The sequence below is a fragment of the Acipenser ruthenus genome, chromosome 10, assembly GCF_902713425.1.
Source record: "Acipenser ruthenus chromosome 10, fAciRut3.2 maternal haplotype, whole genome shotgun sequence".
NCBI lineage: Eukaryota > Metazoa > Chordata > Actinopteri > Acipenseriformes > Acipenseridae > Acipenser > Acipenser ruthenus.
The window spans coordinates 19,888,127-19,915,008 of NC_081198.1; the positions used below are offsets into that span (position 1 = coordinate 19,888,127).

The 26,882-nt window shown below is 41.6% G+C and overlaps 1 protein-coding gene across 6 annotated transcripts in view; it reads left to right on the forward strand.

Moving 5' to 3' along the window:
* Positions 1-26,882, forward strand: part of axdnd1 (axonemal dynein light chain domain containing 1) — a 57,222-nt gene that overhangs the window by 19,279 nt on the left and 11,061 nt on the right. For 5 of the 6 annotated variants that reach the window (XR_009329678.1, XR_009329679.1, XM_059031943.1 and 2 more), the window contains exons 10-22: positions 200-340; positions 1,371-1,475; positions 2,036-2,156; positions 3,135-3,236; positions 15,934-16,100; positions 16,920-16,992; positions 17,897-18,131; positions 19,503-19,719; positions 20,782-20,875; positions 21,237-21,439; positions 22,175-22,271; positions 23,914-24,042; positions 25,802-25,891. Coding sequence is in view for 4 of the 6 variants with exons in the window: in XM_059031943.1 (XP_058887926.1) it covers positions 200-340; positions 1,371-1,475; positions 2,036-2,156; positions 3,135-3,236; positions 15,934-16,100; positions 16,920-16,992; positions 17,897-18,131; positions 19,503-19,719; positions 20,782-20,875; positions 21,237-21,439; positions 22,175-22,271; positions 23,914-24,042; positions 25,802-25,891 (1,774 nt within the window). In the remaining 2 variants the exon portion in view is untranslated. The remainder of the gene's footprint in view (positions 1-199; positions 341-1,370; positions 1,476-2,035; positions 2,157-3,134; positions 3,237-15,933; positions 16,101-16,919; positions 16,993-17,896; positions 18,132-19,502; positions 19,720-20,781; positions 20,876-21,236; positions 21,440-22,174; positions 22,272-23,913; positions 24,043-25,801; positions 25,892-26,882) is intronic. The other variant, XM_059031944.1, reaches the window with a different exon arrangement.

A 26,882-nucleotide genomic window follows, 5' to 3' on the forward strand; every position in this document is an offset into this window, starting at 1 on the left:
CTTCTATAGGATTTCATCAATGTCAAATTTAAAAGACAATATACCAGACATGTGGAAGTTATTCTTGCACTTCAAGAATCAAGATACTTCCAGTACTAAAATGCATGCGGACAGATTAACATTTGATAATAACTGAATAAACAAAGCGCCAGGATTGTTGTAATGTCTGCCTCTCCCTTCTCTGTTGTGTTCTCCGCAGGGAGAGGTATGTGACTCTGTTGGACCGGATTCCCCGGCAGTTGAAGAGCCTGCACACAGAGACCCTGGCACAGCAAGCGCTGGACCGGCACCTCACTAAGGAGCTCATCCAGTTCAAGAGCACCATCGGGCAGCTCAACAGGTACAGCGCACTGCGACTGCACGTGCTGCACTCTCTAACAGTGAGCGAGATCACAGATGTGGACCCTTTAACCCCCAAGCTCCCATATCTGCAAAGGCAATTGTTCAGAAATGAGTAAAATCCCTTTAGCAGTATAAAACTAGTAAGACAAAAGCAATCGCACAAGCCAGGGCGTTCGAATATGGTCCAATATCTGCAATGAGCAGCTCTGAAGTATAGGCAGGAGCAAGACCATGCATTTGCTTGTAGGTGAGAAATGAAGCTTGTATCACACTGGAATCCAATGAAGAGATTATAAACAGGGTCCATTTATTAATCGCGCGTCAGGCACGCCAGGTCTAATTAATTTTCACACGCGCAGTTAATTTTATACGCGCTGTTTAAAAGTATTTTTTTTCACAGTCAAACGGGTTTAAATGGCCCTGCATATCAACAAAGCACACACTAGGCATCTCCAGCACCGCCCCACCCTTTTGTTTGCTATAGCGTTCAGCTATGTAAGAAATAAATAATAATAATAATAATAGTCGTACATACCGATTGATCATCTCCAGATCACTCGTTTTATCACCAAACTCCTCAATAATGCGATCCAAGTCATTATTTTATTACTATAACATCTGAAAAAAGCTCTGCAAATGTCCATGATAGTCTCAGTGCGCTGACGCACTTAGCCAGCTTGTTTACTATGAACGCCCATTATCTGATACCTGATACCATGTATGACTATTCATGAAATACGCCTTTTTTTTTTTTTTTTTTTTTTTTTTCCCCGACTTGTCTCGGCTCCTGTCGCTACGACTCAGCAATTGAATGGTTTTCTCGGCTTTTTCCGGAGAAAAAACGACTAAACACCCGTTTATTGCGTTGCTATAATGATGTCGGACCCAGTCCGACAAAGGACCTGTGAGGAATAATTGCAATGTCGGACCCAGTCCGACAATGGACTGCAAAGGGTTAATGCTCTCCACATCAAGCTAAGTGGTGTTGTAATACTAATCCCTGAGCTCTTGTGCTCCCTGTGTTTCAGTGATCTGACCAAGGTGAGGGAGCATGACCTGCGGGTGTCGGACGAGGTAGAGAAAACTCGGGAGGAGCTGGCCAGGACACTGCAGCTGTGTGAGAAGAATGTAGAGTGAGGACCACTGTCTGTCACTCCTCTCTCTCTCTCTTCAGTAATCGTGTCTCTCGAACGCCACGAATAAAGTATTTTTTCTGTTTATATAACAAGTGCAGTATATGTATGTTTAAAACTAAATTAAACCGCATCATTTCAGATAATTACTTTCTTAAATTAAGCTCTGCATCTGCTTAGCAATGCAGCATAATTTGGAATAATGCAATTTATCCAGTCCTTTTGTCATTGGATTTGAATGAAAAATTCACTCAGAAGTGCTGAATAAGAAAGTTATTCGATCTATATTTATAATAGTTAAAATAACAATAGGATCGCATGCATTTAAGACTTACATTAGGAGCAGGGCACAATATATTGCTGCTATTTCTGCTACTGCTTTTCTTTCCCCATAAAATATTTTAAGAAGTTTTCCCTCACCCCTTTCAACAAAACCCCCTCCTGTTTCTGCCAGCTTGAGATAGCCCTCCTCTCACTTTAGTAGGGGTGCTGTGACTGTACTCCCACAGTCACGTGTGGTAATAAAAGCAGGTCCCTTGTGTTGTGTGCTTGCCTGGCAGTATGGTTTCAGAGTACCATGATCTCTATGAGCTGCAGAGGTGCAGGCTGGAGTCTCAGGTGACCCATCTAACGCAGGAGAGAGATCTGTGGAACAGCACCACCTACAAGTTAGCCCTGAAGGTAAGCAGCGCTCTCTGAAACATTGTTTCCACTGTACAGACAGTATCCGTTTCTAAAAACATTGTTTCCACTGCACAGACAGTATCCATCTCTGAAACATTGTTTCCACTGCACAGACAGTATCCGTCTCTGAAACATTGTTTCCACTGCACAGACAGTATCCGTCTCTGAAACACTGTTTCCACTGCACAGACAGTATCCATCTCTGAAACGTTGTTTCTACTGCACAGACAGTATCCGTCTCTGAAACACTGTTTCCACTGCACAGACAGTATCCGTCTCTGAAACATTGTTTCCACTGCACAGACAGTATCCGTCTCTGAAACATTGTTTCCACTGCACAGACAGTATCCGTCTCTGAAACATTGTTTCCACTGCACAGACAGTATCCGTCTCTGAAACGTTGTTTCTACTGCACAGACAGTATCCGTCTCTGAAACGTTGTTTCCACTGCACAGACAGTATCCGTCTCTGAAACACTGTTTCCACTGCACAGACAGTATCCGTCTCTGAAACACTGTTTCCACTGCACAGACAGTATCCGTCTCTGAAACACTGTTTCCACTGCACAGACAGTATCCGTCTCTTAATAACAGTGCTCCGCCTGCTGTCCATCCCCGATTTCACTGAAGCAAATTATATTAGGCTTGCAGCCATGTTGAAGCATTTTAGAGGAGCAAACGTACAACTCTGTCTAGCACAAATGTCTTGCATATTCTTGTGATATCCCCATCAGTGAGTTAAAAGCACTGACTTGTTATGGGGGAGACTTGCAGATTAGATATACATTTGTATTCTAATTTTAAACATGGCCCCCCTGCTTGACTGATCTTTTTTAACTGTATCATCAGGCAGCATTCAATGATGCTTTTTAACCCTGCAGATATGACTCATAGCTTCAAATGATTTTGCTATGAAAATAAAGGATGGCGGTAGAGCTCTGGTTCATTTTAATACCTTGCTTGTCTCTGGTTACAGCTGATTGAGGACAACAATCTTCATCTGGCAAGGAAGCTGAATGTTAGTGAGAAGTCCTGGACCACAGTTTCTGCTCACTTCACTGTGGTCCTGATGTTTAGGGTAAGACACTACCAAGGATCTAAAACTAGTGTGTAACAAACTTGAGAAGTGCTGGTTCTGTATTGAACAGCAGGGGTGGTGTGCACTGTGGAGGCCTCTTCTGTGAGTTCTGATCAGTGATCTCAATAGGATATCACATTGCTGGGAAACGAGTATTATACATTGATAAAAATACAGCTACTAACATCATTGTTTTATACAATGACGCCAGCATTATTCAGACACTTACCTTTTTCTAAGAGTATTTTATACAGTATGATATAGGGAGCTGGTGTGTTCTTGTTGCAGTAGACAGTGTTGGAGAAATTACTTTTTCAAAGAGTAATCTGTTACAGTTGCAAGTTACTAGAACAAACTGGTTACAGTAAATTATTACTTTAAGAAAATGTAACTAGTTACAGTTCCAAATAGCTAAAGTTTACATTTTACAGAGATATTTCTTTCAGTTTGGTCGGGCTGCAGCTCGAAATATTCTTTGAGTATCCAGCTATCTAACTCACTCGTTCCTTCCTCTAATGCAAGACGATTTAAAAACGAGTTCATGTGACATACAAGGTTTCTGATTTCCACATTAGCTGTAGTACTTTTATTTTTAAAAATGTAACAAAGTAACTACACAATTGTTTTCACACAAAATGAAATGCATTCCAGATTTTGTTGCCTCTCTGAGAAAGGAGCCATTAGTTACTGGAAAATGTAATAAGATTTAGTAATATGTTACACGTAATGCATTACCCCCCAACACTGACAATAAACTATATTTTATACAACGTTTCAACCAGTCAGAGCACAGATTGATTTATCACACAGATTCAGTAGAAATCCAACCCAAACCATGTAAGTATACCCTCAACCTTGCAGTTCTACTTCTAAACGGATCCTGTAGTTCTAGCCGTATAGTTATACTACAAACCCGGATGAAATCTGCATCACAGTTGAATGAGACACAACTTAAATGCTGTGGTCCAGTTCAAACACAGCACATCTCAGTCACTAAAGTCTCATGCCCACTGCCTCTGTACTGCACTGCACCAGCCGCGGCAGAGCTCACAACATCTCAGAGATCGTAGGACCCGGAAACAGTAATATCCAAAGTGTTGTGCAAGTGAAATAATGGAGCGGCATCACCTGGTAACCATGGCAATGATTACACCCGGCTCTCAGCTTGTGTTTACTGATAAGTTAACAATAACAACATTGCACTTCTTATATAGTGCCTTACAAGACCAGATTCCTCTTCAGATGCAGGTGAAAAAACTGGAAAATATCAGGGGAGTGTTGGGGCTGTGTCCAGCCAAAATAGTTGTGCATGTGCACAAGCTGAATAAATAAGGTATATTGTTACTCCTTTGCAATATAATACTTTAATGGATGGTAAAATGTAATATATTATACGTGTGCATACAGCTTCATTCTACTTTTTTGTTTTTAGAAACTAAACCTAATATTGTATTTATATATATATATATATATATATATATATATATATATATATATATATATATATATATATATATATATATATATATATATATATATATATATATACACATTACTGTGCAAAAGTTTTAGGCAGGTGGGAAAAAATGCTGTAAAGTAAGAATGCTTTCAAAAATAGACATGTTAATAGTTTATATTTCTCAATTAACAAAATGCAAAGTGAGTGAACAGAAGAAAAATCTACATCAAATCAATATTTGGTGTGACCACCCTTTGCCTTCAAAACAGCATCAATTCTTCTAGGTACACTTGCACACAGTTTTTGAAGGAACTCGGCAGGAAGGTTGGCCCAAACATCTTGGAGAACTAACCACAGTTCTTCTGTGGATTTAGGCAGCCTCAGTTGCTTCTCTCTCTTCATGTAATCCCAGACAGACTCGATGATGTTGAGATCAGGGCTCTGTGGGGGCCATACCATCACTTCCAGGACTCCTTGTTCTTCTTTACGCTGAAGATAGTTCTTAATGACTTTCGCTGTATGTTTGGGGTCGTTGTCATGCTGCAGAATAAATTTGGGGCCAATCAGATGCCTCCCTGATGGTATTGCATGATGGATAAGTATCTGCCTGTACTTCTCAGCATTGAGGAGACCATTAATTCTGACCAAATCCCCAACTCCATTTGCAGAAATGCAGCCCCAAACTTGCAAGGAACATCCACCATGCTTCACTGTTGCCTGCAGACACTCATTTGTGTACCGCTCTCCAGCCCTTCGGCGAACAAACTGCCTTCTGCTACAGCCAAATATTTCAAATTTTGACTCATCAGTCCAGAGCACCTGCTGCCATTTTTCTGCACCCCAGTTCCTGTGTTTTCGTGCATAGTTGAGTCGCTTGGCCTTGTTTCCACGTCGGAGGTATGGCTTTTTGGCCGCAAGTCTTCCATGAAGGCCACTTCTGACCAGACTTCTCCGGACAGTAGATGGGTGTACCAGGGTCCCACTGTTTTCTGACAATTCTGAGCTGATGGCACTGCTGGACATCTTCCCATTTGCGAAGGGAAGTAAGCATGATGTGTCTTTCATCTGCTGCAGTAAGTTTCCTTGGCTGACCACTGCGTCTACGGTCCTCAACGTTGCCCGTTTCTTTGTGCTTCTTCAAAAGAGCTTGGACAGCACATCTGGAAACCCCTGTCTGCCTTGAAATTTCTGCCTGGGAGAGACCTTGCTGATGCAGTATAACTACCTTGTGTCTTGTTGCTGTGCTCAGTCTTGCCATGGTGTATGACTTTTGACAGTAAACTGTCTTCAGCAACCTCACCTTGTTAGCTGAGTTTGGCTGTTCCTCACCCAGTTTTATTCCTCCTACACAGCTGTTTCTGTTTCAGTTAATGATTGTGTTTCAACCTACATATTGAATTGATGATCATTAGCACCTGTTTGGTATAATTGTTTAATCATACAGCTGACTATATGCCTACAAAATCCCTGACTTTGTGCAAGTGTACCTAGAAGAATTGATGCTGTTTTGAAGGCAAAGGGTGGTCACACCAAATAAGGATTTGATTTAGATTTTTCTTCTGTTCACTCACTTTGCATTTAGTTAATTGATAAATATAATCTGTTAACATGCATCTATTTTTGAAAGCATTCTTACTTTACAGCATTTTTTCACACCTGCCTAAAACTTTTGCACAGTACTGTGTATATATATATATATATATATATATATATATATATATATATATATATATATATATATATATTATCATTTATAATCCAGGGCTGGCAATGGAACATGAAACAAGCAATGTGATTGGTCAAGCAAGGTTCCGGCTGTCCGTATATTGCCTTGTCACATATTCTATGTCACTGCGCTGCCTCACAGAATTTAAAGTATCGGACAGTAGCCATCTTGCTTTTACAGTTACAGATGTACAGCTGTAACTATGAAACTGAGTGACCAATTACCTGCAAAAAAATCCCAAAGTAGTAAGCAGACATGCCGATTTTGATGAAGAACAATTAAATGAACTGGAAGATAGCAACAAGAAAAAAAAAAAGAAAAAAAATCGCTGTCTTTATACTCAGTCACCCTGATTGTCAATTAATGTATGTGTAGTAGTTTGTAAACGCTACAGAAAAACACAGAGACACATACCATGAAAAATTACTGAAATCAGAGACGTCATTGTATTTATTTTTATTCCTCCTGTTTGTTCTGCTCACACAGTGTGTCTGCACTGTCAACTCTGCCCCCTGGTATCTTTTCAATGGCAATGTCCATAGTATCATAAATACAGATGTACTTTCTTTGCATGTTCCAATAAAATTAATTTACTCAACTTAACTTAGTGTATAGTTCAAAGTTATAAATGGTACTACTTTATTAGCGCAAGGATATTTAATATACAATATTGTATATACTAATAATAAAATGGTAAATTCCATTGCTATGTTGACTAAAGATATTTGACTAAACATTACTTCAATTATTGTTCTCCAAAAAGTCAGTGGTAGTTTTTGAATATATATTGTTAGCAGTTTTTCATCTAAATTTATTGATTGCATTTATATAGCACTTTTTATACAAAAGTATCGCAAAGCACTGTACAGTACATAGCAGAAAAAAAAGAACAAACCACAATACTTTTGTATAGCATTGTCACAAAGACGGCCAGAGTGGGTGGCGTCAGACCAGAAGCAGGAAATAAACAGACAGAGATGTGTGGTTTGGTGAAGCTGAGCGAATGCTTTCGCTCAGCATTTAATAAACAGAACAGAAAATAAAAGGTTGGAACACAAAACAGGACACGGCACTTGTGCCAAAATAAATAGACAAACAAAACGTACTAACCAGACAAACAAACACGGTGAGTGAAAACACTTATTATTTACGTATATTTCCTTTTCTCCGTCTATCTCTCCCATTCTCCACTCACCGAACACCCAACCCCGACTGAATGAAAAGTGCATCTATATATACTGTTGTGCTGGGATTCAATTACTAATTAATTATTCACTTGAATCCCAGCACGTGAATTAATTCTGTGCAACCCCGTGCTCACATATTACATTTAACCAGCACGTGAAGTGATTTGTGCCCTCCTCGTGCCTAAATATAAATCTACATTTTAAATCACACGTGAAACACAGACCCATTTATATCCCGTGTACCAATGACTATACACCAACATTAACACACGCATGCAGCACACAACACATAATATGCACACAGGGGCGGGGCACATTGCCACATATACCCCCCCCCTGTGCAAAGCACACATGGCCTCAACGGCCACCTCCCCCCTTAAAAATCCAGCAGTCCAGGACAAAGTCTCGGGCTGGGAAGGGAGGCTTCAGTGGGCCCATGGCTGGCCATGCTGTCTGCACCCCTGCCGGTAGTGGCACGGCTGACAGCCTGCTGGTCCACGCCTGCAGCGAAATTGCTGCGGGGGATGCTGGTCTCCTGACCTCTCCCCCGAACTCCGGCAGCGAAACTGCTGCAGTGGGAGCAGGTCTCCGGACCTCCCCCGCGATCTCCGGCAGCGAAACTGCTGCTGGGGTTGGTGGTCTCCAGACCTCCTCCCCCTTCTTCGTGGCCGACAGCTGCCCTTTCTGGGGCTCCGGCCACCGTACTCCCTGTGGTGGAGGTACGGGAAGCAGAGACAGCTCCTGCTGTTCTGCTTCTAGCAGTGGCGGAGGCAGAGGCAGCTCCTGCTCCTCTGCTCCTGGTGGTGGTGGAGGCAGAGGCAGCTCCTGCTCCTCTGCTCCTGGCGGTGGTGGAGGGAGAGGCAGCTCCTGCTCCTCTGCTCCTAGTGGAGGAAGCGGTGGTGGTGGCGGAGGCAGAGGCAGCTCCTGCTGCTCTGCTCCTGGCGGTGGAGGCAGAGGCCATGGGGCTGATGCTGGCCACTCAGAGGGAGGCTGTGGCGGCTGGGCTGGTGTGCGCCGTGCTCCCTTCAGCAGCATAAATAGAGGCTGCTGGGGAACACCAGCATCCTGCCCTTCTCCCCCCCAGAAAATTTCAGGGAGTTGAGCCTGTAACTCCTCCCCTTCTGGCTCTTGGGACGGCAGCAGCAGGTGAACAAACAGGCATGCTTCCTCTGCTGGTGGACACTGGGACAGCAGGCCTTGTTCCTCTGCTGGTGGAGGTGGAACCAGCAGGTATTCTCCCTCTGCTGGCAGCTTGGGTTCTAGGGCTGTGGAAGCCCCGACTTCCCTGTCTTCGGGCTGTGGACGCACCGACTCCTCCCTTTTGGGCTGTGGACGCACCGAGTCCTCCCTTTTGGGCTGTGGACGCACCGACTCCCCCCTCTTGGGCTGTGGACGCTCGGGCTCCCCCCGCTCGGGCTGTGGACACTCGGGCTCCCCCCGCCCAGGCGTAGGACGCTCGGGCTCCCCCCGCTCAGGCGTAGGACGCTCGGGCTCCTCCCGCTCAGGCGTAGGACGTTCGGGCTCCTCCCGCTCAGGCGTAGGACGCTCGGGCTCCTCCCGCTCAGGCGTAGGACGCTCGGGCTCCTCCCGCTCAGGCGTAGAACGTTCGGGCTCCTCCCGCCCAGGCGTAGGACGCTCGGGCTCCCCCCGCTCAGGCGTAGGACGCTCGGGCTCCTCCCGCTCAGGCGTAGGACGCTCGGGCTCCTCCCGCTCAGGCGTAGGACGCTCGGGCTCCTCCCACTTGGGCTGTGGCAAAACCAGCAGGCATTCTTCCTCTGCTGGTGGCGACGGGGACAGCAGGCATTCTTCCTATGCTGGTGGACCTGCTACCTGGGCTGCTGTTCCACTTATAACTGCCTCCAGGTAGCTGAGGACCAACTCCACACCTTCCTCCCAGGTGCTTAGGGGGTGTTCCCTTGCATATGCCTCCCATCGTTCTCTGTCCATAAAATGCAGGAACCGGACGGCTACTGGTATAGACTGGGCCTCCCGCCCAGCATTCTCCAGGATCCAGTCCCGCACTTTGATGGCGTCTTCTGCCATCTTTTTTTTTTTTAAATCCAAAAATGCGGTTCCTGCTCTGGCCTGAGTCCTGGCGGCGCTGTAGATCCCACGCAGGACACCACGTGTCACAAAGACGGCCGGAGTGGGTGGCGTCAGACCAGAAGCAGGAAATAAACAGACAGAGATGTGTGGTTTGGTGAAGCTGAGCGAATGCTTTCGCTCAGCATTTAATAAACAGAACAGAAAATAAAAGGTTGGAACACAAAACAGGACACGGCACTTGCGCCAAAATAAATAGACAAACAAACACGGTGAGTGAAAACACTTATTATTTACGTATATTTCCTTTTCTCCGTCTATCTCTCCCGTTCTCCACTCACCGAACACCCAACCCCGACTGAATGAAAAGTGCATCTATATATACTGTTGTGCTGGGATTCAATTACTAATTAATTATTCACTTGAATCCCAGCACGTGAATTAATTCTGTGCAACCCCGTGCTCACATATTACATTTAACCAGCACGTGAAGTGATTTGTGCCCTCCTCGTGCCTAAATATAAATCTACATTTTAAATCACACGTGAAACACAGACCCATTTATATCCCGTGTACCAATGACTATACACCAACATTAACACACGCACGCAACACACAACACATAATATGCACACAGGGGCGGGGCACATTGCCACAAGCATGTATACAACTGCCACAGTCAGACCATTTAAATAAAAATATACACAATGCAAAACCAACAATTTTAAAGTTACATTAAAACCCACTGAGATAAGAAAGCCATTTTATAAAAGTGCTTGAAAACTGTTACGGTTCCAGCTTCCCTGACAAACAAAGGCAGGGCATTTTCCTGGTTTTAGTCAGAATTCTAACAGCGGTATTCTGAACAAGATGCAAGTGGAATACCACACATTTTGGGACACCTAAAAACAAAAAAAGTGTGTGACAGGATAGCGGCGAGACAAAAACTTTAAACAAAACGGGCCAAAACAAAGGTTTAAACAACACAAAAACACAGGCTGGGCATTCGCCTTTGCTATTTAAATAGAAAAAAAACGTTTAGAGCCATCACTGAACTTTACAAAAACAAAATGTGCAGAAACACAGTATACACTCACCAAACTCCTCTCCCCAAATGGAGCTCTGGGCTCTCCTTTTATGTGATGTGGTTGCACCCAATTAGGACTTAAGCATTCAATTAGGAGCAGCCATATTCTCACATGCTTTTGGCAGGGACAGAAATTAACCCCATCCCTGCCAACCACCACCAAAACAATACACTATTTAAGTTCATTACAATAATCAATTCTAGGTGAAAGGCAGGCATGTATTAGTCTCTCGGCATCAGATACGGAAATAATTGGTCTAAGTTTGGCTATATTTCTCAAATGGAAAAAAGATACTTTAGTAACTTCCCTAATATGAGCCTCAATGATAGATCGAGTCGGAGCTTATCAGCAGATTGCTCACAACTCTGACAAGTGCCGTCAACAACTCTCTAGAACCTTTTCTAAGAATGGTTGGTTGGATATTTGCCTATAGTTATTGAGGACTTTAGGGTCCAAATTGTCTTTAAGCATAGGATTTACCACAGCTAAGTGCTGAGGGAACTATACCGGAGGAAAGTGAACCATTTATAATTTTTAAAATGTGGGTATTATTAACACCAAGAACATCTTTTAATAGTTTTGTAGGAATAGGATCAAGAGAGCATGTTGTAGCTCTCATATGTTGAACTAGCTCTGTCAGTTCCTGCAAGAAATCAAAGAAAAAGCCCCCATAGTAGCCTTAATAGGTGTAGTTGGTAAAATTGTGCTTTAGTCCTTAATAGAAGGTGTCTGTGGAATCTCAGTTCTGATGTCCTAGTATTTTTTTTTTTTTTAAAGAAATGTAAGAAGTCATTGCAGCTGTGAGAGGAGCCAATGTCAAGGGTAGGAATATTAGGGGGAGGATTAATTAATTTATCTAGGGTAGCAAAAAGAAATCTAGGATTATTTTTTATTTGTTTCAATTAAATTAGAATAATATGATGATCTAGCCCAGTCATACTCAAATGGCGGACCGCGGTCCGTGTCCGGACCCAGCAAAGAGTCAATACGGACCGAACAGCACTGAACTTAACGATATCGAAGTCAATAAATTAATTTCAGACAGCTTTCAAACGTGATCGACCGGGCGCCGTTTCCCAAGTGCAGCGCAGCCTCTCTCTGTCTCTAGCAGCGGTGAAGCAACACCAGCCTGCGGCTGCGTCCTATCCAGTCGCGTGCATTTATGCAAATTAGTCTAGTGAAGAGAGCCGCGTCTTATCCAATCGCATGAATATAAGCAAATATCTTCGACAGTGAAAGACGGTGTTGGGACTGGGTGCAAGCAGCAGGCAGACACACGGAAATACATCCATCTATAGACAGTGTGAATGTGAGGATGGCTTGTTCAAAGAAAAGAAAAGTTGATAGCGAAATTTGCATATTCAAAGACGACTGGACAGATAAGTATGCATTCATTCTCCCTGCAAAAAGTTCAAAACCAACGTGCCTGATATGCTCAGAGTCCGTAGCGCTCGTGAAAAGTGCCAATGTGAAGCGCCACTATGACACGAAACACGGTCATTTCGAGCAAACGTATCCCCAAAACACAGAGGTGAGAACGAGAAAAATAAATCGGCTCAAAGCCCAATGTGAGAGGTCCACCAAAGTTCTTGTCCATTCCCTGACAGCCCAAGAATGTGCAATGGAGTGCTCACTGAGAATAGCTTGGGTTTTGGGAAAACGCAAAAAGCCATTTACTGACGCAGAGATGGTTAAAGAATGCATGAGTGAAGTTGCTGAGACCTTGCTTGATGGTAAACAAAAAGATGAGCTGAAGGAAAAGATAAAACAGATCCCACTGTCAGATTCCACAGCAATGAGAAGAACTGAAATATTAGCTGAAGATGTGATTTCACAACTTGATGAGGCCATTCAGAATGCACCATGCATTTCTTTAGCTGTGGATGAATCAACAGATATCACCGATAATGCCCAGCTTCTGGTATTTGTGAGATTTTATGACAAAACAAAGAAGGAATTCTGTGAGGACCTGTTGGGTTTAACAACTCTTGAAGCACGCACGCAAGGAGTGGACATCCATTAGGCCATCAAAGGGATGCTGACAAAAAGGGGGATAGATCTGAAGTCGGTGGTCTCCATCACCACAGGTGGAGCTCCAGCCATGATAGGAAGAGGGAAGGGACTGGTTGCACATTTAAAAGAGGACCATCCTGACCTGACATCTTGCCACTGCATCATCCACCAATCTGTCCTGTGTGCCAGTCTGGGAGAAGAGTATGCTGAGGTCATGACAACAATGATGAAACTGATAAACTTTTTGAGAGCATCATCACCCTTACAGCACTGTCTGCTAAGAGGCTTTCTGACAGAGGTCAATGCCAGCTATGATGACTTACTACTGCACAACATTGTGAGATGGCTCAGCAAAGGCAGAGTTTTGGAGCGCTTTTGGGCCATTCGGGAGGAGATCAAATCTTTCCTATCAGAGCAAAAGAGTGAAAGGGCAACTCAGTTTGCATTTTCTCCACATCTTCCAAAAACTCTGCAAACAGCTGCATTTTTGGCAGACATTACATCACATCTTAATGAGCTCAATGTTAAGCTGCAGGGACAGAACAACACAGTGTGTGATTTGATAACAGCAGTCCGGGCTTTCCAGAGGAAATTGGAGATTTTCAAGACTGATCTCCAGGGAGAACTTGTCCACATCCCCAAATTTTTTGAGCAAACCAAGGGAGAGAAAGATGTTCCCCACCATGCTGATTTCATACAGAAGCTGATGAATAACTTCAAGGCTCGCTTTGATGATTTCGCTCTTGGAAGACAACTGCTGCTGTTCATACAGAACCCCTTCTTGGTCACAAATGTCACAGAGTTTTCAGAGGAAGCAAAACAGACCTTTAGATGGGTAAATGTTGCATCACTACAAATGGAGTTGATCGAACTGCAAGAAAATGTGGCTTTGAAAGAGCAAGTTGGTGATTGTGACCCTGTCACTTTCTGGGGAAAGATGGTGCCTGCAGCTGGTTTCCCTGTTCTAAACAAAATGGCACTACACATCCTGACCATGTTTGGCTCCACGTACTGCTGTGAGTCAGCCTTCTCCACAATGAACCATTATTCAAACCAAATACCGCACCAGGCTCACCAATGAACACCTGTACCAGTGTCTTTTGCACTCGCACCATTTTTGCCAAAGTTCAAAGTATTGGCAGGAGAAAAAGTGTCATTTCTCTCATTAGTCATTGATGCAAGGCCCAGAGTGACTTGTGCATGCATGGGACACAGTCTGTGCACTCAGATTTTCTTCTCTATTGGACTCTCCTTTGTTCTCCATAAAATGTGCACTTTAGTTTTTATTATTATTATTTATTCAATTAAGAGAAATGCAAGGCTCATGTACAAAGGCTCACAGTGACTTTTTTGCATACAGATTACTATGCAACCACTTTTGTTCTTCAGCAATGTTGTCACAAATCTGCACTTTATTATATTTTTGTAAAAAGAGAAACTATTAGTTTTTTAAATACTTTTTGTTGTACTCATTTCTTAAATTTCTTTGAAGCAGCGTGACAAATAGTAACAGCCTACTTACTACTACAGTACAACCTGTACAATGCACATTTTCACAGTCAAAATAAAGAAGTTGTTTGTAATTCATTAAAATGTATCTGATGGTCTCATTTAATGTATTTAATAGTAGTCCTGAAAACATTTGATATAAAACCATGTATCCCAAATCATAATATGGACAGTGGTAAGTTTGTTACTATGCTGTACGAGAGCGCCGATAAATGACGATATCCTTCCGGACCTTTCCCACTTAGGAAATTTGTGTGACTGGACCTTCTCAAATTGTATTTGAATACCCCTGATCTAGCCAATGCCAGAGCCTTCCTATATTTAACCAGGTGGTCCTTCCATGTGATGTAATGAACGTGCAGTTTAGATTCCCGCCATATCCGTTCTAGTTTTAGAACCCTCATATTTCATCTTACGAGTTTATCATTGAACCACAGTGAGCTTTTTTTAAAAGACACTCTCCGAGTTTTGATTGGAGCTACAGTATCTAAGATACCAGTCAAGGTGGTGTTGTAGGCATTAACCAGCTCATCTACTGATGAGGACTCAGCTGAAGAATTAATTATGTGGTCTGTAGATACTGGCAGATTCACCTCAAAAATAATGGCAAGATGTTCAGAAATAGTAAGATCTAGGGTTATGAGGTTCTTAACAGCTAAACCACGAGAAATTACCAGATCTAAAGTATGGCCATGATTATGCGTAGGACCTTTGACATGCAGGATATAATCTAAGGAATCCAGTAGCCTCAAAAATTCCAAGGAGTTAGAATCAGAATCAATGTCAACATGAAGGTTAAAATCACCCAATAAAATTATCCTATCATATTTGACTAGCATACACACCTTATAAATATACAGGGACATGTTTCATAAAGCTGATTACAGAATTCAAGTATACACATTACTTTATTCAGGTCATCAGTGTGTTTCTGCAAAGTGAAGGCTCAAACACGGCTAATTCTGTGGCTCCTTTTGAGCAGCAACAACATACCAGCAAAACCAGTGTCCCTGTTGAACACTACTACATCAATTAAAAAAATAAAAAAATAAAAAAATAAAAGATTTGAGATTTTACTTAAAAATAAGTTGCAGTTAAATACATCGCAAATCAGTAAATAATCATTTTAAAAAGCCTACTTTTATCTTTTAAAACTGGAACTTAAACTCACAAAAAATAAGCATGCTACTATTTCCATCTATATTAAACAAGGATTTTTTTTTTCATTAGCTTTATTTCATAAAAGCAAATGATAAATAAAAATAGCATTCTTTGCTTGTACATCGTTCTTGGTTTCCCAGGCTGTGATGTCCTCCTTCTCAGGAGCAGTACGTTTTGTCTCCAAAGAAACAAGGGACTTCACTTGCTCAAAATACATCACTTTACTGTGTTTTCTATTTGTTGCATTCCTGTTTTAGGTGAGTTAAGCATTTGTTTTTATTTTTTTACCACCTTCCAAAGATTTAGGGTTTATTGAGAGCAGAATACAAAGATGGCACTCTGGGTTGGTGAGTTGTGTGTATAATATATTTAACATAGCAAGGACATTTAAAAAGCTAGATCAAATATTTAGGATGAGAAAAGATACTGGCATCAAAATGGTGAACCTGGAACCCTGCTGATAATGACTAGCAGCCCCCCTGTCCAGCTTGACCCTGTGATTGCTCTGCAGGACACAGCCGATATGAACAGGATCCTGCAGATCACTGACCCCTGGAGGGAGCAGCTGGGGAAATTTGACCAGGACATGAAGAAGAGAGAGGACTCAGGCCGGGAGAAGATCAAGCTGGTCGCAGCCGGTGTCTCAAAATGGAAGAAGCACATCCTGGAGGACATCCTGTGAGTAGCACTGTGAAGCACAATCAAATAGCCAGCATTGCCTGTATAGAAGTTCCAATAATTCCTTTCCTGTGTTACCCTTTCATCTGAAATAGCTTTCAGTGCTGTTTCAGAAGTATTAACTGCTTTGTGTAACTGCTGAAGCATGGTGGCCTTGTTTACCTTTATGTCAAATAATGTTAAACTATAGTAAGTGGATACTAAAACTGTGGGAAAATTGCAAAAAATACCAGCAAATCTATGGTGGTAAACTTTTATAAGGGTACATTTTTGCCACAATCCCAGAATCCTGTGGTCTCACCTGTTTTTCCCTCGAAACTATGGTGGCATTCAACACCCCTCTGCTTGTTGAAACTAACTAATACAACTTAATTTGCACATGTGTGTTATGCAATGCAAAGAAGTTAACAAAATGTAGTCATTCATTATTGTAAGAAAATACCCAAGCGTCCTTCGCCTCCACTGTCAAGGTGTCAGGTACATCTTGATCCCACAAAGTTTTCTCCCTGATTTAATATTTTTATTTCCGGTCCTTTTTCTGTAAATCTAAGAAAGGATCGTTCCAGTAGGCCGGTCTCTCTGATACGACCAATACCAAAATGCAGCACGTTTTCAGTTAAGGTAAAATTGTTCATGATAAAAAAAAGAATGTATGTACACTTGCAAGGTTTCATTATGATTCTGGCTCTTTAACGTCTGCATTGATATATAAAAGCAATAACAACACGAAAATTAGCCTGGTTTGGCAATGAACCTGGCCGTGGGCCAGTGTCGGGTATTCAAGAACCTGTAATGAATGAGCTCTGCTGTCTCTTTCAGCCCCACTCAGGAGCACGGGTTTCGGCGGGGTTCAGAGCTCACTTTGTGTAAGGAGTTCAGAGAGTGGGAACAGGTGAGGACTTCATGTTTATTCACTTGATTGTATCTGCAGTACCTGTAGTACGTTTTCTTGATCCAAGAAGTCCCCCTTATAAAAGTTTCCCATAGTAAAAGCAAAGCAATGCAATAAAGTTTGGTAAAGCATAAAGTGGGAAAAGCATAAGGGGAAACTGCAAAATTCCTGGGGGAAACTTTTATAAGGGGCCTGTCTGCATGAAACTGTCAAGCAGACAAAGGGGAAAAAATAACCTAAATTATACACTTTCATTTAAACTATGTTAGCGTTTTGACTTAGGGACCATGGAGGTGATAAAACATTTTACAGCAAGTCTTGAACAGTTTTGTTTTACTCTTTAATTCCCCTATTATGATGTTTGAAATTGTTCACAGAAGATAGCGTGCCTTTAGTGTTCCTGAAACTTCAATTTGAAATGCCGGGGGGGTCTGCATATTGGATATCAGAACAAGAGAAAGTAAAAATGACGTTTTGAAGCTACCTAGTGTATGAAACCCACTGCCTGGATAGTACATCTCTTCAACCTAGGAAAAAGAAGGGACAGAGGGGACTTAACTGAAGTATATAAAACTGTAAATGGTATAGATACAGGTAACCCATTTAACACAGAGTAGAACAAGAGGACATACATAGAAGTACAAGTAAGATTAGAAGAGAAGCAAATCCATATTCAGATACTAATGTGCACCATGTTTTGATTCTTCAACAAGAACAGGAATAACCAGGTTTTTCCTGCTTATTTCTGTGAATCACAGCACGATGTTGGTGTGCAAATCTGTTCAGAAACAAAAGAATAATGGCACTCCTGTATTTGGAATAGCTGTGCTAATTTGCTGCCGCACAGTTCCTATGAAGTCAGCAGTTTATTGTAACTTGGCTCGCTCTTGCCTTGTGTTGGCAGATGTTGACTGAGGAGTCTGAGTGCTATGGAGGGGGGGAACTGCTGTGTAACCAGGAGGCCCTGCAGACCATTGCTGAGCTACAGGAAGACTGGACTGACATCGGGATGGTGGTGTTCGGGAGGCACCCAGGGCCCAGCGGGGAGAAAGCCAAAGGACATGGGGAGATGGTGAAGATCTGCAGCTGTTTGGAGGAGCTGCACCAGCAACTGATGACCAGGACCACTGGGGATAACGGTAAAGACTGCCCTTGGGCGCCACACTCAAGATGTAACTTAAAGTAATTTTAACTAACAAAGTTCCATGCATTTTCACCACCATGCACATCTATCCACTATATAGGTCTCAAGTGTGCAGTTTTGAAAGAAACACATGTTCCTGAAAGGCATGGCTTGCAAACAGAGATTTCTTTAACCTAGTGAAGTACATGATGAAAGTAAATGGCTCTTACCGACATAAAAAACACCACATACTCTGACAGTAATGATAGAGGCTTCTCAGTTTATTTTTATTCTACGTTTGGCTTGCTTGATTTCTGCCATGGTCGTTTTTTGTTTATCGATTATGAATTTAATGTGGATGTGTTTTGTGTTAATGATACATTCGTGAAAATTGAAGGTAATTTATTTCTGTAATGTGGGTATAGAAAGCACCTGATTGAGTTCAATTCGTTTTTTCGTTTTCAAGAATGGCACACTTTGCTACTATTGCTTGGGCAATCCGGTGGTTTATTAGAAGAAGATGCTCTTCCAAGGCAAGTTTGCTGGTCCGTACCTTTTGAATTCAGAGTGTCTGATGATGACAAAAATTAGACAAACCATTTGAAATCTTTGTCATGAGCTACAGGGGGAATCGGAGACAAACCTTATTATCCAGTGACCAAGGATGTGCAACGATGTTGCGTGAATTTGGATGATGTGTCATGTCCTCATAATCCAGTAATTGTTTCAGGTGGAAGTGTATTAAGTACAGGCTCCTCTCTCCTGCCACCTCTTTTTTTTGACAATCCAAGAAGCTTCATTTTACAAACGAGACAGCGCTGATACTGTAACCTTAATTTATTTTCCTTGTTTTATTAATGCACTTTTTTTCTCCAACAATTTCTCAGTATTTGCCAGAACCTCTTCTCTAAGAATATTAAGTTGTTGAGTGAAGAATTTTGAATGGGGCAAGGTCATTTTAAATACAAAAGTTCATTCGTTGTTGGAAACTTGCGGTAAAACTGGGCCGTCTTCCTATTTATCCAGACGGTGGTTTTATGAATCAGATAAATGCATAACCCTCAAGTGTTAAAATGAAAATACATGTTTGGTGTAACGTGTTACTTTTAACACTGCACCTGTAGAGATGAGTCAGTATGTGAGAACATTTGTTGTATAACCGTGAGAATATGTATTTTTAGATCCCAAAGTGCTGTGAAATAAGCCAAATATGGCAAAAGCACAGTATAACCATGGGAAAAGCCTATGGAAACTGCAAACTGACTCTGGTAATTCTGTAAGGGAGCACTCGCAGAAAGTATAAAATGATAAAAGCTCTTGATATAGATGTTCCATTCACATTCCACTGTGTCACAGCACCCTGACACCTTGTTTCCTATTATCACAGGCGTTCGAAGGATCATCATGGATATATTGAGGGAGATGGAAGCCTGGTCCACCAAACTGAACAATACTGCAGGGGTGCTAGGAGGACTGCCCCAGACTGATTGGCTAAAGCTGTCTGTACTGTGTTCCAATGTGCTGAACATGTTGGAAGAGGCAGTGCAGCTGATTGGCTCCACCCAGCTGGAGAATGACAGGAATGACCAGAGGCCTCACGTCAAGTAAGACCTGTTGGAGGGTAGAGGAATAGCTTATGCTAGTTTATGCATTAGTAGGCAATGGATTTGGACCACCACTGCACTAGTGGGACATGTTGCTTATTAAAACTGTTTGCATATACCAAAATACACTGCCTGGCCACTTTATTAGGACATGGACCTCACATCATGTTGGACCACCGTTTCCTCTGATCACAGTGTGGACACAACATGGCAGAGACTCCACAAAGTGCTGGAAAAGTGTCTCATGGAAATCCATTGTCATTAATATTTCATGCAATTGGTGCAGAGTGTTAGACAGAGGATCATGAGGATGAATGCATGTTCAAGTTCATCCCAAGCATGGTCAACTGGATTGTGATCCAGGGTTTGTGGTGGCCATGGAAGATGTCTGTAATGCTCCTCAAACCATTTGCTCACAATTCTGGCACAGTGGAGGGGTGCATTATCGTCTTGAAAGTAGCCATCAGGGTACAAGTGCAGCATTGTTGAACTGACTTTAATCTGCAATGAAGCTGAAGTAAACTATGGCTTTGGGACATCCAGAGTAGACACTTGGTATACCAGGAGAACATGCCCTACACTAGGACGAGACCAAATCCAATCATCATTATTAGGCGTTAGAATTAGTAAGCAAGTCTGTTTTGCTGTGTACTTTAAGTAGAATATTTTGTTTATAGTTTGGAACAAATTCTATGCAATCACATATGAGGCTGAACGTGGTTCCCGGGAGTACCCTGTGCAAATCCGGCATCTTTATCGAATTATCAATTTTTGGCACGGCACAAATACGCATAGCCAAACCATTTAAAGATGTATTTTAACTAAGACGTATGCTTTTAGATTTATGTCTACAGTGTTTTAGCAGCTAGAATCCACCAGCGTACAAAGCTTTTATTTTTTGTATACCGGTTATGCGGGAGCCATGAGCAATAGTCTTATGACACAAAATGAACAAGAGAGAGCAGGGTACAACACTACCCCAGGGTGTACCCAATGAAGGATGCTGTTTTATTATATGCTGTTTTGATCAGCGGATTCAGAGCCTGTCTTTGTGACTTACAGACTAGACACTGCAGAGGTGTTCTGTATGCTTCAGCAGTTCCTCTCCACCATGTCAAAATCAATGGAGTGTGAAAACAGCCGGCTTACACAAGAGGTGAGAAACCACCTTCAGGTTCTTCAGTATTTCTCCTGCCAAGCTAAATAGCAAGATGAAATGGTTGTAGTTAACATAATCCTTTCACAAACCTTACCGGTCATGCACTTCCATTTTCTATATAGGTCTTAAATGTGCAGTTTTATAAAATACATGATGTCGCAAACAATTTTATTTTAAAACAGGACATTGGGAATGACACAATTTAAAAGAACGCTTGCTTGCCTTGCCTTCTAGGAAATCTGTTGCGACTTCACTTCCTAGGTCAGACAATTATATATTGAGAGATGCCAAGGTATTGAGTGGTGTTTGTAATGGTCTGGAATCCCGGTGTGTTTAAAGCTGCTCTTGTTCCACGCAGGTGAGCTCCATTCACACCTGCCTCACTCGTTGGATGGTGGACCTGCTCCTCTGCATGGTCCCCAATCACGGTGCCTCTTGCTTGGCTGGTATGCCACCTTCTTCAGAGGAAGAGAGTGTGCAAGCTGTGGCCTTGCTCCGGCTGGAAGAAGAGGCCAGGATTCTGACTGAGAAACTGTACAGGTTTTCAAAATACTTAACCAGGTAAAAACACAGCTATGAGCAGACTCCCATTACAAAACTCGGGTGCTTGCTTGCGTGATTACAAAATAGTGTATATATAAATTGATTGATAACTGTTGGGGTAATACACCCCAAAATCCATTTCCTCTGATTGTCAGATGCCATGCAACACTATTTTATTAAAATAATCTTCTGCGGCTGTTATGAAGCATGCTGTGTTGGAGAATTTAATGTACACGCTGAACTGCTAATTCAGTTTTTTTGTAGTTACAGTATCTGACAAGTGGAATCTTTCTGCCATTCACTTTCACTGGGATTTCAAAAACCGTACAGTTTACATTTTAAAAAAACCATCACCAGGGCTCTTATTCACAGCACAGCCTGCTGCTGATAGACTGTGTGAGAAATCAGATCATGATTCATTCTTTTATTAAAACGCAGGACCTTAAAAAAACAAAAGACCACAATACATACATACTAGCTAGAACTAGAGGATATGTCAAGTGTATAGTCATTTCCCTCACAAGTATAAAAACCTTGACTGGTCTGGGATGTCCATCCCTGAGGACTGTATGATAAACATGTCATTATCCTAAAATTTTCATTGTATCAGCACTAGTGCCAGGAAGTTACTTGGTTACCTTCAAGTCAGGAAACAACAGCTGTCCCCTGTTTAAATGAATACATACATACATAGATGGATACATCAAATCAACATGAAGTGTGTGTGTGTGTGTGTGTTTGTGTGTCTCACAGGTCCTGCAGGAAGATTATTGTGGAAGAGGTTCAGCAGCAGAGAGACAAGTGCAACGAGGATCCAGAAACGGAACTGCGTGAACTTCTGAAAATAAGGGTACAACACACACGCACACGCAGATACAGACACACGCAGACACACACTGACACAGACACAGAGACACACAGAGACACACAGACAAAGATACACAAGCAGACAGACACAGAGACACACACACACGCAGACACTGACACACACAGACACACACGGACACAGACACACGCAGACACACGCGCACACACACACACACACACACACAGACAAACACAGAGACACACGTAGGCACACACAGACACTGACACATGCAGATATTATTATTATTATTATTATTATTATTATTATTATTATTATTTTTATTTATTTCTTAGCAGACGTCCTTATCCAGGGCGACTTACAATTGTTACAAGATATCACATTATTTTTACATACAATTACCCACTTATACAGTTGGGTTTTTACTGGAGCAATCTAGGTAAAGTACCTTGCTCAAGGGTACAGCAGCAGCGTCCCTGACCTGTGATTGAACCCACAACCCTCCGGTCAAGAGTCCAGAGCCCTAACCACTACTCCACACTGCTGCCCAAATAGACACAGAGACACAAACGCATACTGACACTCAGATACAGACCCAGACACACACACACACACACACACACACACACAGACATAGACACAGACACTGACACACAGACCCAGACACACACACTGACACCGAGACACACGCAGACACACACCACACACAGGCGCACACACGCAGACACACACACAGACACAGACACTGACACATGCAGATAGACACAGAGACACATACACTAACACACAGACACACACAGACACAGGCAGGCAAATACAAATAGACAGAGACACAGACAAATACACACAGACATTGATAAATGCATACAAATACTGACACAGAGACAGACACACTTAAACTTAGCCATTACTTAAAAGCGAAAACATCCCACAGACAACATTCTATAATAGAGCAGGATACCACGTAGTAGTTCTGTCAAAGACATTGTACCTGCTAAATATTGTTTTATAACTTTGCAAAGGCATCTTAAAGCAAAAGACCATCAGCATTAAATGCCTGTGTGTAAATAGCAAATGGGATTATAAGCACATTGTGCATTTTCTATTTCAAATGTGATTGGTTTCTAATGTGATTTATGGCTTCTGTGGTAAATATCTATGTATTTAGTAACCCTGAAGGCTCACTGATGTAATCTATTAATCAGAACACGTGAACGATGTGGAACTGTACTAGTCTACCCCCTAACATTCAGAACCAGCTCCCCAGTAATGTTGAATTTGACACCCTGGGATCCTTCAAGAAGCTGCTTGATGAGATTCTGGGATCAATAAGCTACTAACAACCAAAACGAACAAGATGGGTTGAATGGCCTCCTCTCGTTTGGATACTTTATTATGTTCTTATGTACAATTCTACCAGCACACACATTGAAATGGGTGTGTTTTATTAGAATGCATGAAACGGGTGACAACAAATGTTACTGCTTTTCTGAGAGAATGTCATTTTAGAATTATTATTATGTTATTTTTTTTCCCCCATCAAATTTAAAGGGCTCCTAAGGAAAGGCTTAAAACTGTCCTTATTTTGGACAACTTATTCAGCCTCATCATGGCTTCTCTTTCCTTTGATATTGAATTCCTCTGTTTGTGTGGCTCGTTGTTTCAGGCTGAATGCATGGAATGGACAGAGACATGCCAGATCCTCCTGTCTGAGTTGAAAGGCAGTCCAGTGGTGCTGCTGCCCACAGGCAGCCAGGAGACCCAGTCTGTGCTGGAGTTACCAGCAGAGGGGCAGGTGAGCAGGGGTTAGCTCAGTCATTTCTATATACATGTGGAGTGCTGAATCTACATTTCACCTTCATCTACAACTATTAAACACTCAGTCGTGCTAAAGCAAAGCCATTGTAGCTAACAAAATCATGTCATAACTCATACTTGTTTTGCACTTCTATTAGCTTCATTAGTCTCAAATGTGCTGTTTTATAGCAAACACGTACTGTGTTTTCTGTTTAAAACATGATCTCTGGTACTACTTTAGGTTAAAGGAAACAGTTTCTATGCCTTATCCTCAGGTTATCTGTGTGCACTTCCTGTGCCATTTCACCTCAGCAGTGTCTTCTGAGTCACGTTATTGGCTGGAAGCATGTCAGTTGATAAGAAGCAGCTGGTTGGTTATTGACAGGAAAGAAGCCAGTGAAGGGGTGGGGTCAATTTCACCCTGCAGGTGACCAAGCGGTGACCAAGTGCAACACTATCTGAAAGCTCGGCTTGCAACCAGACATTTCTTTAACCAAGTGTAATGTTTTAAAATAAAAATACATGCTTGTTATAACATATTCCAAAACTGCACATCTGAGACTTGTGTAGCGAATAGAAGTACACAACCTGTAAGACTTATGGAGTTATTTTGTTAGCTACAAACACTTTAAGTTCAATGACAAGGCTAACGAAACAATCGTCATTGAACTTAATTAGATTTATTTTACTGGATTTGGCACTGTTTTCTCCTTAATTTTTGAGTGTCCCCTTCTTACCTTGTGTACCTACCTGAGGACTGTAGATCCCATCCTCAGCTATTTGCTTGTGCAGTCAGTAGGGGTCGCTGTTTTGTGGTGAGGTGAACTATCCCCAGTGGATTTTTTGGACATCTACTAACAAAAACATTCAAATTGAAACAAAAAAACTGTTTTTAATTATGTAAATAATCAAATAAACCTCTACCCTCTTTGGTAAATATATAATGTAGTGTGCATGACACCAGAACAAAAATGATATAAACGCAAGCAAAAATAAGTCACAAGAACAGAGCAAAAAACATACAAGCATTTCTTAGGCACAGACTCTCCCAACAGTACTGCCGCATGTTAATTATAAATCGATAAATGTGCAGAATGAAAGCAGGACTTATTGAATAATAAGTCATCAATACGTGTGCAATAAATTATTAACCATTCTAGCTTGTTAGAAATCAGGCAGACCTGCTTGTAGAGAAGTGAATTTGTACCTAAATTCAGCCTGGTTACCAACAAGCAACACAAATGAACCGTCAGTCAGTACTACACAGCAGGGCAGTGTTGGGGACCGATCAGAATATAAATGCACAAACAGGAAAGTGTCTGACCCAGTGTGCTGCTTATTGCAAGCGGGAAAAAGTTAAATGTCCTTTTTGGATACAAAATGCCTTTGATACTATAATGAAACGTTTTGAAAAATATCTGTTTCAGATTTAAGCTTAATACTTCCTAAATAAACTGCAGTTTATCTCGCAGTATCTCTGTAGTGTAGTTTAAAGAAATGTACTTTTCCTAGCTGCACTAAAGTGGGAGGTCAGTAGCCTGGACAAACTCTGTTTTAAATCACAGCATTGGGGAGATGGAAGAGTGCAGCACACAGGTTTTTGAGTAAGTCAATGTGGTGTTAACGATTAATTAGCTTTGAACCTGGGTGTATCTGGGGTATGTCCTAGATAGAAAGAGCCAGTCTCCTACTACATATGACAACAAAATAGTTGGTGTGTTTTAAGTCCTTTAATTTGGACTGCCTGTCTTTTTCAGGAGCACAGAGCCCCAGCCACAGTGAAGCCTCGCAGTGAGAGCAGAGAGTCGCTACTGAAAGGGCCTCTCTATGAGGCACCAGCCCCTCAGGTATCACTGCACACACCCTCCACTCAGTACTGAAAGGGTCTCTCTATGAGGCACCAGCCCCTCAGGTATCACTGCACACACCCTACACTCACCGGGAGCCTGAGCAAGGCTTTACAAGCCATTTGGTTATCATTGAAAAACATTACTTTAAAAAAAAAAAAAAAAAAAAACATCAATTACAATGAATAACATGAAATTACTTTTTGAATGTATTACCTTTTTTTGGTTGTTACTAATATCAAGTTAAGAAATGAACACATTTACATGTCAACAAATCAATCAATCAATATTTATTTTATATAGCACCTTTCATAGCGGACCACCATCACAAAGCGCTTTACAAGATAGTGAGGAACAGTGCATATAATACATTAAATACAGGGCATAGTACATTAAATACAAACAGCAAAAAACAATGCAAAAACAATGCAAATGGTTTAAATCATCTGGATTTTATGGTAAAAATAACTAAAACAAATTTATTTAAATATTATTTTAATTGCTTCTGAGTACAGTAGACTCTGTCTTGGAGTTAGTGATTTATTCAGATTACTGATTGATTGCCTAAACATTGTGTCTAACATTTTTGCTACTTACATTTCATCAAAAATCATTAATAACTACTAGAGTGTTACAGAACCCCCTGCAAAGTTTACAAGAAACACATCACGTTGCCTTTGCTGTGTCCCATGTTGGGATACAGCAAAGGTAAAGTTATCAGTTTCCTGTAAATAATGCAGAGGGTAACACTTAAATTAAAAATACAGATTTTTTTTACGTACTCATCACATGGTTCTGATATCGAATTTTGATTTCTATCATCCTGCATTTCATGATCGCACAGTTTGGGTTATAGGTTGGGATGAGCTGATTTTGTTTAGTTCTGTCGTCTTCATTGTGGAAATGGATTTTAAGAGCCTTGGTTACTTTGCTAATGAGAGGTAAGATAATACTTGGAAACCTTTCTCCTCATTTCTTCTTTAGTTGTAAA